Source organism: Aotus nancymaae, unplaced genomic scaffold, assembly GCF_030222135.1.
Source record: "Aotus nancymaae isolate 86718 unplaced genomic scaffold, 86718_ANA_hifiasm-v0.15.2.pri h1tg000017l, whole genome shotgun sequence".
NCBI lineage: Eukaryota > Metazoa > Chordata > Mammalia > Primates > Aotidae > Aotus > Aotus nancymaae.
This window is the reverse complement of record NW_026988429.1, coordinates 14485754-14499224: the sequence shown is the minus strand read 5'-3', so window position 1 is coordinate 14499224 and position 13471 is coordinate 14485754. Positions and strand designations below refer to the sequence as shown.

The window sequence follows — 13471 nt, the reverse complement described above, 5'->3', positions numbered from 1 at the left end:
GTCCCCCGCGTCGCGGGCGCACCAGAAGAGTAAGCCTGGCATGGCCCTCCTCAGAGCCAGGGACGCGCAGAGCTCAAACCCACGGGCACACATGCGCGAAATTCAACCTATGCCGCACTCAGAAGAGAGGGACTTGAGAACCACAGACAAGTCCTAGCGTAGGAAAACCGATCAGAGAAGGAAATACTCATCTCGAAAGAGGTCCAGCCTCGGAGATGCAAGACTTGTCCGCTACAGAGCTGTGTGGACTTGGGCAGGTCACTGGGCCTCCCTTGCCTGGGTCTCCCTCACCCGCAAAACAGTGGTGAGAACATCTAAAGAGCCCCGCTGGACACGCAAGGCTCAGACAGCGGTCACTCTGCCAACGCGCTCTGTGACCTGGAGCACACAGATCCCCTGCTGAGTGTCAGTTTCCCACAACAGTAAAACAAGGGAAACGGATTCAACTCCAAAAAATCCCTTCTAACTCAGGCACTGAACATATAAAGGTTAAATCAAGCAGCTGCAGAGCGCTGTTAATATTTTGATAAGAGTAGATAAAATAAACGCTTAAGGAAGAGAGGGAAGAAGAAACTTCAAATAAATATGCCCAAGTTCCTGCTCCGCTACACTCTCGCAGATCCGTTCCCCGAAAGCTTGCGAAAATGGCTGGCGGGACCCCAGGGGCCCTCCCTGACGCCCTTGGGCTGGCGGAGGGCAAAGGCCAGGGCACTGAGTCTCCTGGAGCCAGCGAGCTGCGCCCCCGCCGGAAAGGGGAAACCGAGGGCGCGGAAAGGTGCGCGAGCAAGGGGCGCCGCGGTGCGAGGTGGAAGCCCAGCTGCGGAAATAGGCTCGGGGTCCGAGAGCGGTGCTTCGCGGGGTTCGGAAGGAAACTATCCCAAGGAGGTGCAGAGAGGTCGGCTCTCCAGCACCCGACGCGCGCCTTACTTGGGGCTTGAGATCGCAGTTGGCGGCGCCGGGCGCCCCGCGCCGCGGAGCTGCGCCCGTGGACAGGAGGCAGAGGGTCTGCAGCAGGAACCAGCTCCAGGGACTCATGCTCCTCACGGCGGCTCCGAGGCCCGGAACGCGGAGGGAAGGAGTAGGGGAGCAGTGGCTGGCCGCCCGCCCCGGGCTAGCAGGGGCCGCAGGGCCGCCTCCAGGCGGGGCTGGGGTGAGCCAGGCAGCGGCGGCCACGTGGGGCCGAGCCCCGACCTCCCTCCCCCCACCCCACCCCGCCCCACCCCACCCCACCCCCGCCGGTCAGCCCCGCGCCTAGGCGGCCGCGGGAGTCTAGAACCGCGTTTCTCCCGCCAAACCCTGCCGGGGCTGCCGCCCATCTCGTGTGACCGCAAGAAGGGAAATGTGAAGTTCCACCGCTGTCCTAAATTCAACCTAAAATCGCATTGGTTCCCGCGTTTACGTCTGTGCTTTTGCTACCAATTTTGAGAGGAGGGTGCCTCTTGATTGAAAGAGACAAAATAAATGAAAGGCTATTTATAAAGGAAAGTTCATTTAAAACAAAAGAAATCACATGGAAGTTTTGAATGTAAAAGAGAGAGAGAGGAATGGTCAGTATGAGCATCCACTGAAAATCCAGGACCACAGAAGCCAGCACTCCATTGAGAGCCCTCTTAAGATATTTTTGGGAATAATATTAGGGATGTTAACACCGAACTCAGAGGATTGCCGCACGGATTAAAAGAGGACATTTATGAGAAACACCTTCGTTGGCGCACATAGCAGGCCTTCAAACTGCAGTCGCTCCCTTTTGGCTCCAAAACCCCACTGAGGATTTTTCACAGCATTGGTCCTTCAAGAAGAAAATTATGAAAGCAAGTATCTGTACCCCGCCTCCCGCACCTCCTACCCATGCCTGAGAGCACCTTACCACCACCTTTTAAAGTCCAGACTTCTGCGCGATTAACTTCTGAGTGATGTTTGCAGGAGCATTTGTCGCAGTGGTTTTTAATTGCTTTAAGTCGCTGTCCATTTTGAGAATCTGATAGAAACTGGACGACCTCCCAGGGAAAAAGAAAAAAACAGGAGGGGGGCATATTTGCATACAATGCGGGGAGAGGTTTTCTGAAACCCATTTCCAGCTTTCTGGTAAAGAACCCCTGGCTTTGAAGAGTCAAGTCTATCGAGCTTTAACTCCACCGACATTTAGAGTTCAGATGTTTTTGTAAAATCGCTAACTTTTTTCTAAGTTTGGGTGGGGATTTACCTTCTGGAGTTGACTGTCTCCTATCTTCAGATGACTCCCCCATGTCAGCCCGGCGGCAATCGTTAGCCTCCGGGCCAACCCAGGACGCTGCTCTTTGGCGTTTTCAGGCTCCAGCGCTGCCACCTGCTGGCAAAAACGTTCTCCTTCGGTTATGAGGCGGGGAAAGCAAAAAGTATCTAGATTTTCTTCAAGGATTTTTATAGTGTTGGGTTTTACATTTAATTATTTAATCCATATTGAATTAATTTTTGTATATGGTGTAAGGAAGTGTTCCAGTTTAATTTTCTGCATATGGATAGCCAGTCCTCCCAGCACCATTTATTAAATAGGGAATCCTTTCCCCATTGCTTATTTTGGTCAGGTTTGTTGAAGATCAGAGGGCTGTAGGTGTGTGGTCTTATTTCTGGATTCTCTATTCTGTTCATTGGTCTACATATCTGTTTTTGTACCAGTACCATGCTGTTTTGGTTACTGTATCCTTGTAGTATAGTTTGAAGTCAGGTACTGTGATGCCTCCAGCTTTGTTCTTTTTGCTTAGGATTGTCTTGGATACCTGGGCTCATTTTTAGCTCCATATAAATTTTAAAGTAGTTTTTTCTAATTCTATGAAGAATGTCATTGAAAGTTTGATGGGAATAGCATTGAATCTTTAAATTACTTTGGGTAGTATGGCCATTTTCACGATATTGATTATTCCTATCCATGATGATGGAATATTTTCTCCACTTGTTTGTGTCCTCTCTGATTTTCTTGAGCAGTGGTTTGTAGTTCTCCTTGAAGAAGTCCTTGACTTCCCTTGTTAGCTGTATTCCTAGATATTTTATTATTTCTGTAGCAATTGTGAAGAGGAGTTCATTCATGATTTGGCTCTCTGCCTGCCTGTTGTTGGTATGTAGGAATGCTTGCAATTTTTGCACACTGATTTTGTATCCTGAGACTTTGAAGTTGCTTATCAGCTTAAACTTTTGGACTGAGACAATGTACTTTTCTAAACATATGATTATGCCATCTGCAAGCAAAGATAATTTGATTTCCTCTCTTCCTATTTGAATATGCTTTATTCCTTTCTCTTGCCCACTTGGCCTGACCAGAACTTCCAATATTATGTTGAATAGGAGGGTGAGAGAGGGCATCCTTGTCTTATGATGGTTTTCAAGGGGAATGCTTCCAGCTTTTGCCGATTCAGTATGATATTGGCTGTGGGTCTGTCATATATGGCTCTTATTAGTTTGAGGTATGTTCCTTCAATACCCCATTTATTGAGAGTTTTTAACATGAAGAGATGTTAAATTTTATTGAAGGTATTATCTGCATCTATTGAGATAATCATGTGGCTTTTGTCTTTAGTTCTGTTTATGTGATGAATTACATTTATTGATCTGTGTATGTTGAATCAACCTTGCATTAAATGAAAACTTGATTGTGGAGGATACACTTTTTGATGTATGGCCGGATTCTGTTTGCCACCATTTTATTGAGGATTTTTACATTGATGTTCTTAGAAATATTGGTCCAAAGTTTTCTCTCTTTTGTTTTGTTTCTCTGCCAGGTATTGGTATCAGGATGATGCTGGACTCATAAAATGAGTTAAAAAGGAGACCCTCCTTTTCAATTGTTTGGAATAGTTTCAGAAAAAAAATGGTACCAGCTCCATTTTGTACCTCTGGTAGAATTCAGCTGTAAATCCATCTGGTCCTGGGCTTTTCTTGGTTGGTATGCTATTTATTACTGTCCCAGTTTCAGAACTCATTATTGGTCTATTTAGGGATTCAGTTTCTTCCTGATTCAGTCTTTGGAAGATGTATGTTTCCAGGAATTTATCTATTTCTTCTAGGTTTTCTAGTTTATGTGCATAGAGGTGTTTATAGTATTCTCTGATGTCAACCACTTCTTATCTCCTCTGTAGCCAATGCCTAGTTCTCTCTTCTCTTACCTCACCTAACATCACTCATGGGCCCTACTTCAACAGCCTCCTGACTCCAATCCATGCTGATACCAAAGGCTCAATCTCTTTTCCTACTTCAAACTTCTTCCTCCACCAGCTTTAGATCTGACTGAGTCTCAGTACGAGGGAGCCTTCACTCTTAGTACCTTCATTAATTGCCACGTTGTTTTTCTATTTTTCCTCCCACACTCTGTGTTCTCTGACATCTCCAGAACCGCTAGTGGTAACAAAGAGAACATGCAAGGAAGTCTTTAAGTGATCCTCAAAAGACCAAAAGATTTAATCCAAGAGATATTTGTTCTCCAGCTAGAAACTTAGAAGCAGTTATTTTTCATTCTACCCCCTCAGTGCACCCTTTATATAAATAAATGTTATAGAGATATACTAGCTGAAGAAAGGAGGTGATTTTTATAGCAGTCAGAAAAGAAAAATATATAATCACTTCAAGTGGTAATAATTTCTCAAAATATAATAAAACAGAATAAGGGAATAGAGAGTAACTCAGTGGGATAGAAGGCAATTGAATCAAACACAAAAAAAGTGCAAGTTAAGAGAGAAAGACACCAGGACTGTGTAATTTCAGTCAAGCTTGATTGACACTATCTGAAATCTGAGATAGGTGGAGACAGCTAGGAGATAGAAAAGGTTGCTAATCTTGCAGCGAAAGAAATTCAGGAAGATTGCCAAGGAGATGTACTTCCATATAGTATTTGAGCAGGAGAGATTAGGAGACAGATTTCAGGAGTTAAAAAGAAATGTTAATTAAGCGTAATTATAGACTTGCTTTCAGTATGATTTGACAGGAGAAAGAATTAGCACAAATAGGAAAGAGATAAAAGAAACAGCAGAGTCAAGCAGTTTTCCTGTTTTTAATGAACTCCAGTGAATTTCTGAATGGATAAGAAACTAAACCTATAAATATGGGAACCCAAGGACAATATGGAGTGAGAGAGAATTCAGGACAGTGAGGGTTTTAATTAGACACAGCGAGAAGGAATCTAGAGCCCTGGTGAAAATACTATAAAGGAAGGAGAGAGAAATTACTCTCTGACATCACAGAGAAGTGTGAGAAAATAGATTTGGGGAGAGTGTTCTGTGGAGAAAGAAGATGACAAATGATTTGGGTCTTGTGTGGGGTAGGGAATTAACCTTTTAAAGAGGATTAGCCTGGTTTGCTTCAGTTTTCTCCTCTCTACAATGGACTCTAAATACTAATCACCTTATAGGGTAGTTGTGATGATTGAGTTAATGCAAAAAGATCTAAGAACTGTAACTGATACAAAGAGTCTCTCAGTGCATATGAGCTGTTATTCAATCTCATAGTTTTCCACAACTGCAAAACAATTATTTTTGATGTAACAATTAGATATGACAAAATATTAATGATTACATAAAGGCTTACCATACACAAATTATTTTAATGAAAATTATACCACTTATTTTTCTGTATGATCATTTTTTCTGCAATTCATCTGAATACCAAGCAACATTTTCGTATTTCACAGATAGGGAAATGAAGGTTCAAAGAGGTTAGTCGCTTGTCCAGTTTTCACATTAGAAATGATAGCGCCATGGCTCAAACCCAGGAGTTCTAAATCCAAATTCTATTGTCTTGACACTAAACTGAATTTATAAATAAGAGAGAATTTCTTTAAAGGAGACTTCTGAATAGATCTTCACACATCCCAAAAAAACTGAATAATCATGGTTACCAACAGACCAAAGATTTTTTAAAAACAACTCAATTTCAACAAATCAATCATACTGTCCTGTCTTTCCATTTGCTGACAGATAAACGCAAAAAGATAGTTCTTCATGTGATCACAAAATGACAGTCCAAACTCTAAGTATCACGTCCATACTCAAGGTAGGAAAAAAGAAGGAAAGATACCAGCTCCATCTGTTCTTTCTAACAGCAAAACAAAGAGTTTTCCAAAAGCTCTCGCAGCCCTCTTCCTTTATATCCGGCTAGGTCACATGACCTAGTCTAGCTGTGATGGACACCTAGGGCTAGGCACGTGGTCACCCTAAACAAAATCAGGGCTACAATGGCAAGTAAGAAGAAGAAATGGATATTAGGCAAACAATTACCAGGGTCAGTTACAAATACCGTGGGATTCCCCATGCTGCCAGAGTAAAGCGAGTCAAGCTCAATGGGAACAGCGTGGAAGAGAACAAAAACCAAGAGCAATCACGAATTGTGGGCAATTAAACACATTCCAAGACCTGAGAATGGTGGTAGAGTTGTCCTCACTGACATTGGATTTCTTGCTAACACAGGCATAGGGCTATACGAAAGTTTTATTTGTAAAACAGACTAATATGTTTTTTCCTTGCACACCAAGTGTGTGGAACTATCTATCAACCACTTTTGTCTTCTGAGTTCTCCACTGCTCTACGTCATTCTAAAAACATTTGCATTTTAAAGTAGCCTTCCACAGAACCCAGAAAAGTGACTCATCTGGAATTGTCCAGCCAATCCAAAGCAGAAGCTATGAGGAAGTCAGGAACTAAAAGCAGGGAGACTGAGTTAAGTTTTTGTTAGGTTGAACTACATGCAATTGCCTATGGCCATGAGTTGAGGTGTGTCCCACAAATATTCATTCATGTGTTGAAATCCTAACTGCTAGTACCTCAGAATGTGACCTTATTTGTAAATAGGTTATGCTAGCCCAAGACATTCAGTGAACAGGATTGCAGAGCAGGATGATACCTGCAGATGTTGCAGAGTCTCGGGGACATAATTCTAAGCATCACCTTTCATAGCCTCCCAGGCCTGGACTGTGCTAGGGTTGCTTAAATGGTGAACTGATGAATCAGATTCATGAAAAAACAGACTTAGACTTTGAGAAAAGATTTTCAAATCACATATCTAATAAAAGACTTGTATCCAAGAACATATTAGGAACTCAAAACAATAAGAAAACGACTCAATTTTTAAAACTGTCAAAAGATTTGAACAGCTTTTTCACCAAAGTATATGAATTGCAAATAAACACATGAAAAGAAGTTCAACATGATTACTCATTAGGGAAATGCCAGCCTAAACTATAGTATCATACCATTACATACCAATTAGTGTTACAGGACCCCTGGGGTGTTGCTTACCAGCCGGAAACCTCCGTGGTTGGCAGCGTCTTCTGCCTGAGTACTGGTCGTGCCCACTGGGCTCGTTGGGTCCACTCAGCTCAGCAGGCTGCACTCAGATCATGCTACTTGCCCATATCCCATACCTGCCAAGGGTGAGCAAGGTGTGGAGTGGTGAGGGGTGTGTGGGTAAGTGAGCACAGGACCTGGCCACTGTGTACAGCCAGGCACACAGACTGCTGCTGCTGGGCAAGCAGCTGCAGGTGACAGCACAGGTGTCCGCTCCATGTGAGGCTGTGGTTGGACCAGATGTACTGCACGTGGCTTCTGCTACAGGCACCTGCATCTGGATGAGAGGAACATGGTGGCACCCAGAAACTTGCAAACATTAGGAACTGCAGAGCACTAAAGAGGGTGTCACAGCCCTGGCTTGGGAAGCTCCTAAGTCTGGGCTCCCCAAAGGGGCAGTAATTCTTCTCTCCTTGTCACCTGCAACATGGTGAGTGGGAGTCGTGTTTCAGCATTTTGTGTTACAGCTTTTTCAGTCCTGCCATTTGGTGGGTCCCTAGTTCTTGTCCCATATCCAGGAAGAATGAGGTATGTGCAATTTCAGTTGCATTGAGAACCAAAGAACCTGTGGTCAGTAACAGGGAGGTGATAGACAACATTTGTTATCTAAATCATGGTGATGTTTAATGGTTCCAGAGTAATTATGAGTGGAAAAAGCAGAAACAGGTTTTTTCTCTGCTCTCATCCCACAATGATCAACACAGAATACTTCAGTGACCAAATGTGTGGGATGTTTTACCCCCATACCAAGCAAGCAAGCAATCCTGCAGAAGCCAGCTGGATGCCCACTAATTCAATTCTGAAACTATCTACCTGGAGACAGCATCAAATCCCACAGGTTGAGGGCTCAGTCCCACAAGGCTGCCCCCTACTTCTGATACCAGTCACAAGCCCCAGGTCATTTTACCTGTGCGTCTGCCTAATATGGCTTGGCTGTGTCTCAATCCAAATCTCATCTTGAATTTCCACATGTTGTGGGAGGGACCTGGTGGGAGATAATTGAATTATGGGAGCAAGTCATTCCCATGCTGTTCTCGTGATAGTGAATGAGGTCTCACAAGATCTAATAGTTTTAATAAGAGGAGTTACCCTGCCCAAGTTCTCTCCTTTGCCTTCTGCCATCCATGTAACATGTGACTTGCTCCTCCTTGCCTTCCACCATAATCGTGAGGCCTCCCCAGTCATGTGGAACTATAAGTCCATTAAATCTATTTCTTTTGTAAATTGCCCAGTCTTGCATATGTCTTTATCAGCAGCATGCAAACAGACTAATACACTCCCTACCAACCTACCCACTATAAATAAAAGTTTCCACAACCTCCTTCTCAGGTTTGATTAATTTGCTAGAGCAGTTCACAGAATTCAGGAAACACTTATATTTACCAGCTTATTATAAAGGATATTATAAATGATACAGATGAAGAGATACAAAAAGTGAGGTATAAGGGAAGGGGCATGGAGCTTCCATGTGCTCTCTGTGTACACCAACCGTCAGGAACCTCCATGTGCTCAACTATGTGGAAGCCCTCCTTACCCCATCCTCTTGGATCTTTTACTGAGACGTCATTGGATATGCATGATTCATTAAACCATTGGCCATTAGTGACCAAATGAACTTTTAGCCACTTCTCTTCTCTCCCTTAACCCCAGGCTAGGGAAAGCGGAGTAGGGCTGGAAGTCCCAACCTTCAATCATGACTTGGTCTTTTTGGTAACCACCCCCAATCCTGAAGCTACCTAGGGACTGCCAGGCATTAGTCAACACAACATTAGTGTACAAAAAGACATCACTTTAGAGATTCTAAGGATTTTAGGAATTGGATACCAAGAAATAGATGAAAGAAAAATACGTATTTTACAATATCACAGGTATATACATGTCAAAACTTATCAGATATTACATTAATACTTTAAATATGTGCAGGTAATTGTATATATTATACCACAAAGGAAAAAAAATTTAATTGGATTCTACTAAACTGAGATTTTGGTTTTCCCTTTGCTTCTTTTAAAAAAGTATTTTAGAGTGGTTTAGAACAAAAGATTAACATGCAAAAAATTAAAACCATAATAGAAAAGAAGATTCAATGTTGTTAATACCGAGGTTATATTTATTATAAGCAGCCTATTTGATTTTAAAATTCCTGACTGCTGAGGAGGAGAAGGTATGACATGTAATGAGTTACACAGTTCTTATTATCTCATAAATTGAAGCATGCCAATTATTTAAAATAAATTCACCCTTGAGTTCTGAAAGGAATTTATCACATGGGACTTTATGAGGACCACTGAATGATATAATGAACAATTCCTTTCACAGCAATTCTGCAGCAATGGCAAAATTCTCTTTGTGTTGCCATTTCCTTGAGTCAGACAAAAGTCATACCATTAAGTCTAACCATTCTTAAGGGGAACTAAACCAATGTGGTCAGAAAGATAGCATTCTGATTTTCTAATTTGAAGCAGTATAGTTATATGCTCACATCCTCAGTTATACAGACAAACTATGCCCTGAGTTCTCAGGCCTCACCTGCTGGTAAATAGGTACACACATGGAATCCAAGCAAATTTTATCATTTTGTTGCCTGCTCATGTAGATGACTTCAGAACCCTGACAAATCTGCTGTCCTCCCAGCATATCTGTTAGATACCACCCAGGCTCTTGCAGACCCCACTAGGCGGATCTCTCTACACTACTCTGGCTCTGCTGTCTGTGCTGGAGGTCACTGTGGGTCAATGGACAACTTACACTGCTACTCTCCAGCCTTTGGGAGGCCTGATGTGTTCCATGGCCTGAAGCAAAACAGAGAGCAACCTTCCTCACTCCAATTACGTCACACACTGTTACTAGTTCTGCTGGAACCCAGTGCTTTGAGATTTTACTGGAAAATATTTGTCATTTCTGTTCACAGTCCTCTGTCTCCCTAGGTCTAAGATTTGCAGCTGTGACACTAGGCAGGGGACAGAGTGAAGTGAATACTCCCAAAAGCAGAGTTCACGGCCTTTGTACCTGGGTTTGCCTGGCTCCTTCCTCCTTAGAGATGGATTCTCCCCTAAGAAGCTACTCAACCTCCTCACCAGAAAAACTTTGGTTGTTCATCTGACACATTCTCCAGAAATGACTGGCCATCTCCAAATCCATGGAGTTAACATAATAGGCACAAGTAGTCTCAAAGTTTGTCACATGTTAGAATCACCTAGGTATCCTTGAAAAGTCCCAATGTCCAGGAAGTACCCAGACCAGAAGATCTTTGATGGATCCCAGGCATCAGTATTTTTCAAGAGTTTCCAAGTGATTACAAAGTGCAGCCAAGCTTGGGAACCTGTGATCTAGACAGAAGCTGAAGTCCATAATACAAATACACCTGACAATCCTCTTTTGTCTCCCAAGACAAGCGAAAACAAAATTGAGAGATAACTCACTCTGGATAGCCATCTCCTCATCTTCAGATTATAAATTCACAGTCTAGATACAAGGAAGCTGAGGAATATTTAATAGAAAAAGAAATGCAAATTAAAAAGTTAAAACCAGGGGCTGTGAAAAGTCTCAGTACAATTAGAAAAACAAATTTTATGCTCAAGTAAAACACATACTAGGAATCACCTACTCCCACCTTTGCTTTCCACCGTTTGTTTGTTTTGTGCTGAAATGATAAGTTTCGTAACAAAAGCATATTTTAGACTCAGCCTTCACAGGAAGCCTTCTACACTTTCTGCTTAAATGACAGCACTTAGGATGATACATGAATTTCAAAGAGGCAGCGTCCAAACTCATATCGGGTTTACTCGGGCATTATTATTCATGAAGCCCTTTCTGAGCTCTATTTGAGGATATCTGTAAGCTGTTTCAAAAGACCAGGGACCACTACTGTAATAAACAAGTCATTTACATGAGGGAAATGAAAAACCTGCCATGTCTGCCAAAAGAGGGAAGACATGTCTAAGCAGAGGAGGATTGATGAAACGAGATTAGAGAAAGCTAAAGGCTGGATTAAAATACATCAAATCTGCCAACTGATAGAGAATATACTACAACCAACAGGAGAGGATGTTAGTGCCTAGATGATATTGCCACTGATTTTTTTAAAAAAGCAGTACATATGAAAGCTCCATAATCTAAGGTTTAGCCAAATCACAGCCCAAGGATCTCAGACACCTGCCAGGTGCTGGTGAAGCATAACTGCACTTCTTGATGCTTTCTCCTCCAGCAATCAGAACAGCACAGCTGTCCATCCTGCTGCAATAGATAAAGATTTCTGTACTCTGCATCTGCTGCCTTAGCTTCTGGGAGAACTACTCTGACCCAATACATAGGCTGTAGTCACCAGCAGGGAGTAGCGAAGGTTTCTCCGCAAGGGGTGTGCCCTGCTCCGCCCACCTGCTCTGTGTCTCTCATGGTGGCCTATCCTGGAAGATTATTCTTGAAACCTTTGGCTTCAAGTTCACTTATTTTGCCAGACATGGTGGTTCATCTCTGTAATCCCAACACTTTGGGAGGCCAAGGCGGGAGGATCAGATCACTTGAGGCCAGGAGTTTAAGACCCCCATCTCCACAAAAGAAAGATGTAAAAATTAGCCAGTTATGATAATGCGTGCCTATAGTCCCAGATGGTGGGGAGGCTGAGGCCAGAGGATTGCTTGAACCCAGGAGTTCGAGGCTGCTGCACCACTGCATTCCAGCCTGGGCAACAGAGTGAAACCCTGTTTCAAAAAAAAAAGTTTATTTACCACTTACATAGCACTCTTTCTGTGCCAGACGTTGTTGTAAGCATTTATAAATAGGAATTCATTCATTCCTTACAACAACCCTCTCTATTAGGTAGGTACAACTGTGATCTTAGTGATAGAGATGAGGAACTGAGGAATCCGAGCCATGGGGAAACTGAGTACATTGTTCCAGGTCACAAAACAAGTGAGCAGTGGAGACAGGATGTGAATGCAAACTGACTCTGCCTTCAAAGCTAGTCTCCTAATGACTGTTCTCCATGTTTTTTTCTGGCAGCTATGAGACCTGATTGTGTCTTGCTCTAGCGTTGCTGTATGACTGTTAAAGGTCTAAAGCATTGGTGTTCACACTTTGGCATGCATCAGAGTTAATATTCCCTGGAAAGCTTGTTAAAACACAGATGACTGTGGCCTTCCTTAGTTTCTGAATTAGTAAGTCTGGGATGAGGCCCAAGAATGTACATCTTTAACAAGTTTCTGGATAGTCCTGATTGCTGCTGCCTTGGGAACCACACTTTGGGAATCACTGGTCGAAAGCACTATTTTTAACTATTGATGGACACTGGGCTAATAAACTGATGAGCTTTTGGATTTTAAAGGATTCCATCCTATGTCATTTTTATATCATTGGAAAGAAGAAGGATAGTCTCTTCTGGAGAGAAAAAGAAAAACTAAAGGATACTCATAAGATTGTGTGTAGACTGACAGTGAAGACACATGGTTTTGTTAGCTTTTCTGTTTTTAAGGAGGAAAAATATTAAAATTAGTGAGTACACCAGAAGGAAGTTTCAAGACCTTCTGATTGGCAGGTGCAACGCTCCTAGATCCTTGGTTGCTAGAGAAAGATTGGACTAACCAACGTCACCTAGTGGCCATGTGGCAGTGGTTCCACCTAAGGGGAACGAACTTGTTCCTTGGTATTTAAGCCTTTCTACACATGTCCCCATATATGACCTTGTTCATATAATTAGTACATTATTGCTAATTTATCATACCCTTATTTTAATAAGAAAACATTATATAGGTAAAATATAAGTGATCAGAATATATGCTGCATTTAGTTCTTCAGTGATCAAACAATATTTACTGGGATTTTGTTATATACTCAACACTCTAGTAAGGACCAAGTGGGAGCCAACCAAGTATAAAACATGGTCCCTGTCCACATAAAACTCACAGCACAGCTGGGAAGGCAAGTCACTCTCACTGAAACAAAAAAAACACATGAAAATCAAAAGTCATGTTATCTATCATTTGCAAAACAAATCTTTTTTTCTTATACTATAGTATTGTTTTCCTCATTTATTTGACAAATCTGAATTGGGCCAAGTACGGTGCTGGACTCTGGGAATAGAAATAGAGATAGATTCATTGCCTTTAAGAAGTTCACAGTCTAGAAAAAAGGCACTTAAAAAGGCATTTACCAAACAAACAGGAGGATAC

General features: G+C 42.4%; 1 protein-coding gene across 1 annotated transcript in view; it reads right to left on the bottom strand.

The window, feature by feature from the left end:
• Positions 1-1035, bottom strand: part of LOC110568864 (metalloprotease TIKI1) — a 64017-nt gene extending 62982 nt beyond the window's left edge. The window contains exon 1 of the mRNA XM_064377971.1: positions 928-1035. Coding sequence (XP_064234041.1) covers positions 928-1035 — 108 coding nt within the window. The remainder of the gene's footprint in view (positions 1-927) is intronic.
• Between the last annotated feature and the right edge of the window lie 12436 nt (positions 1036-13471).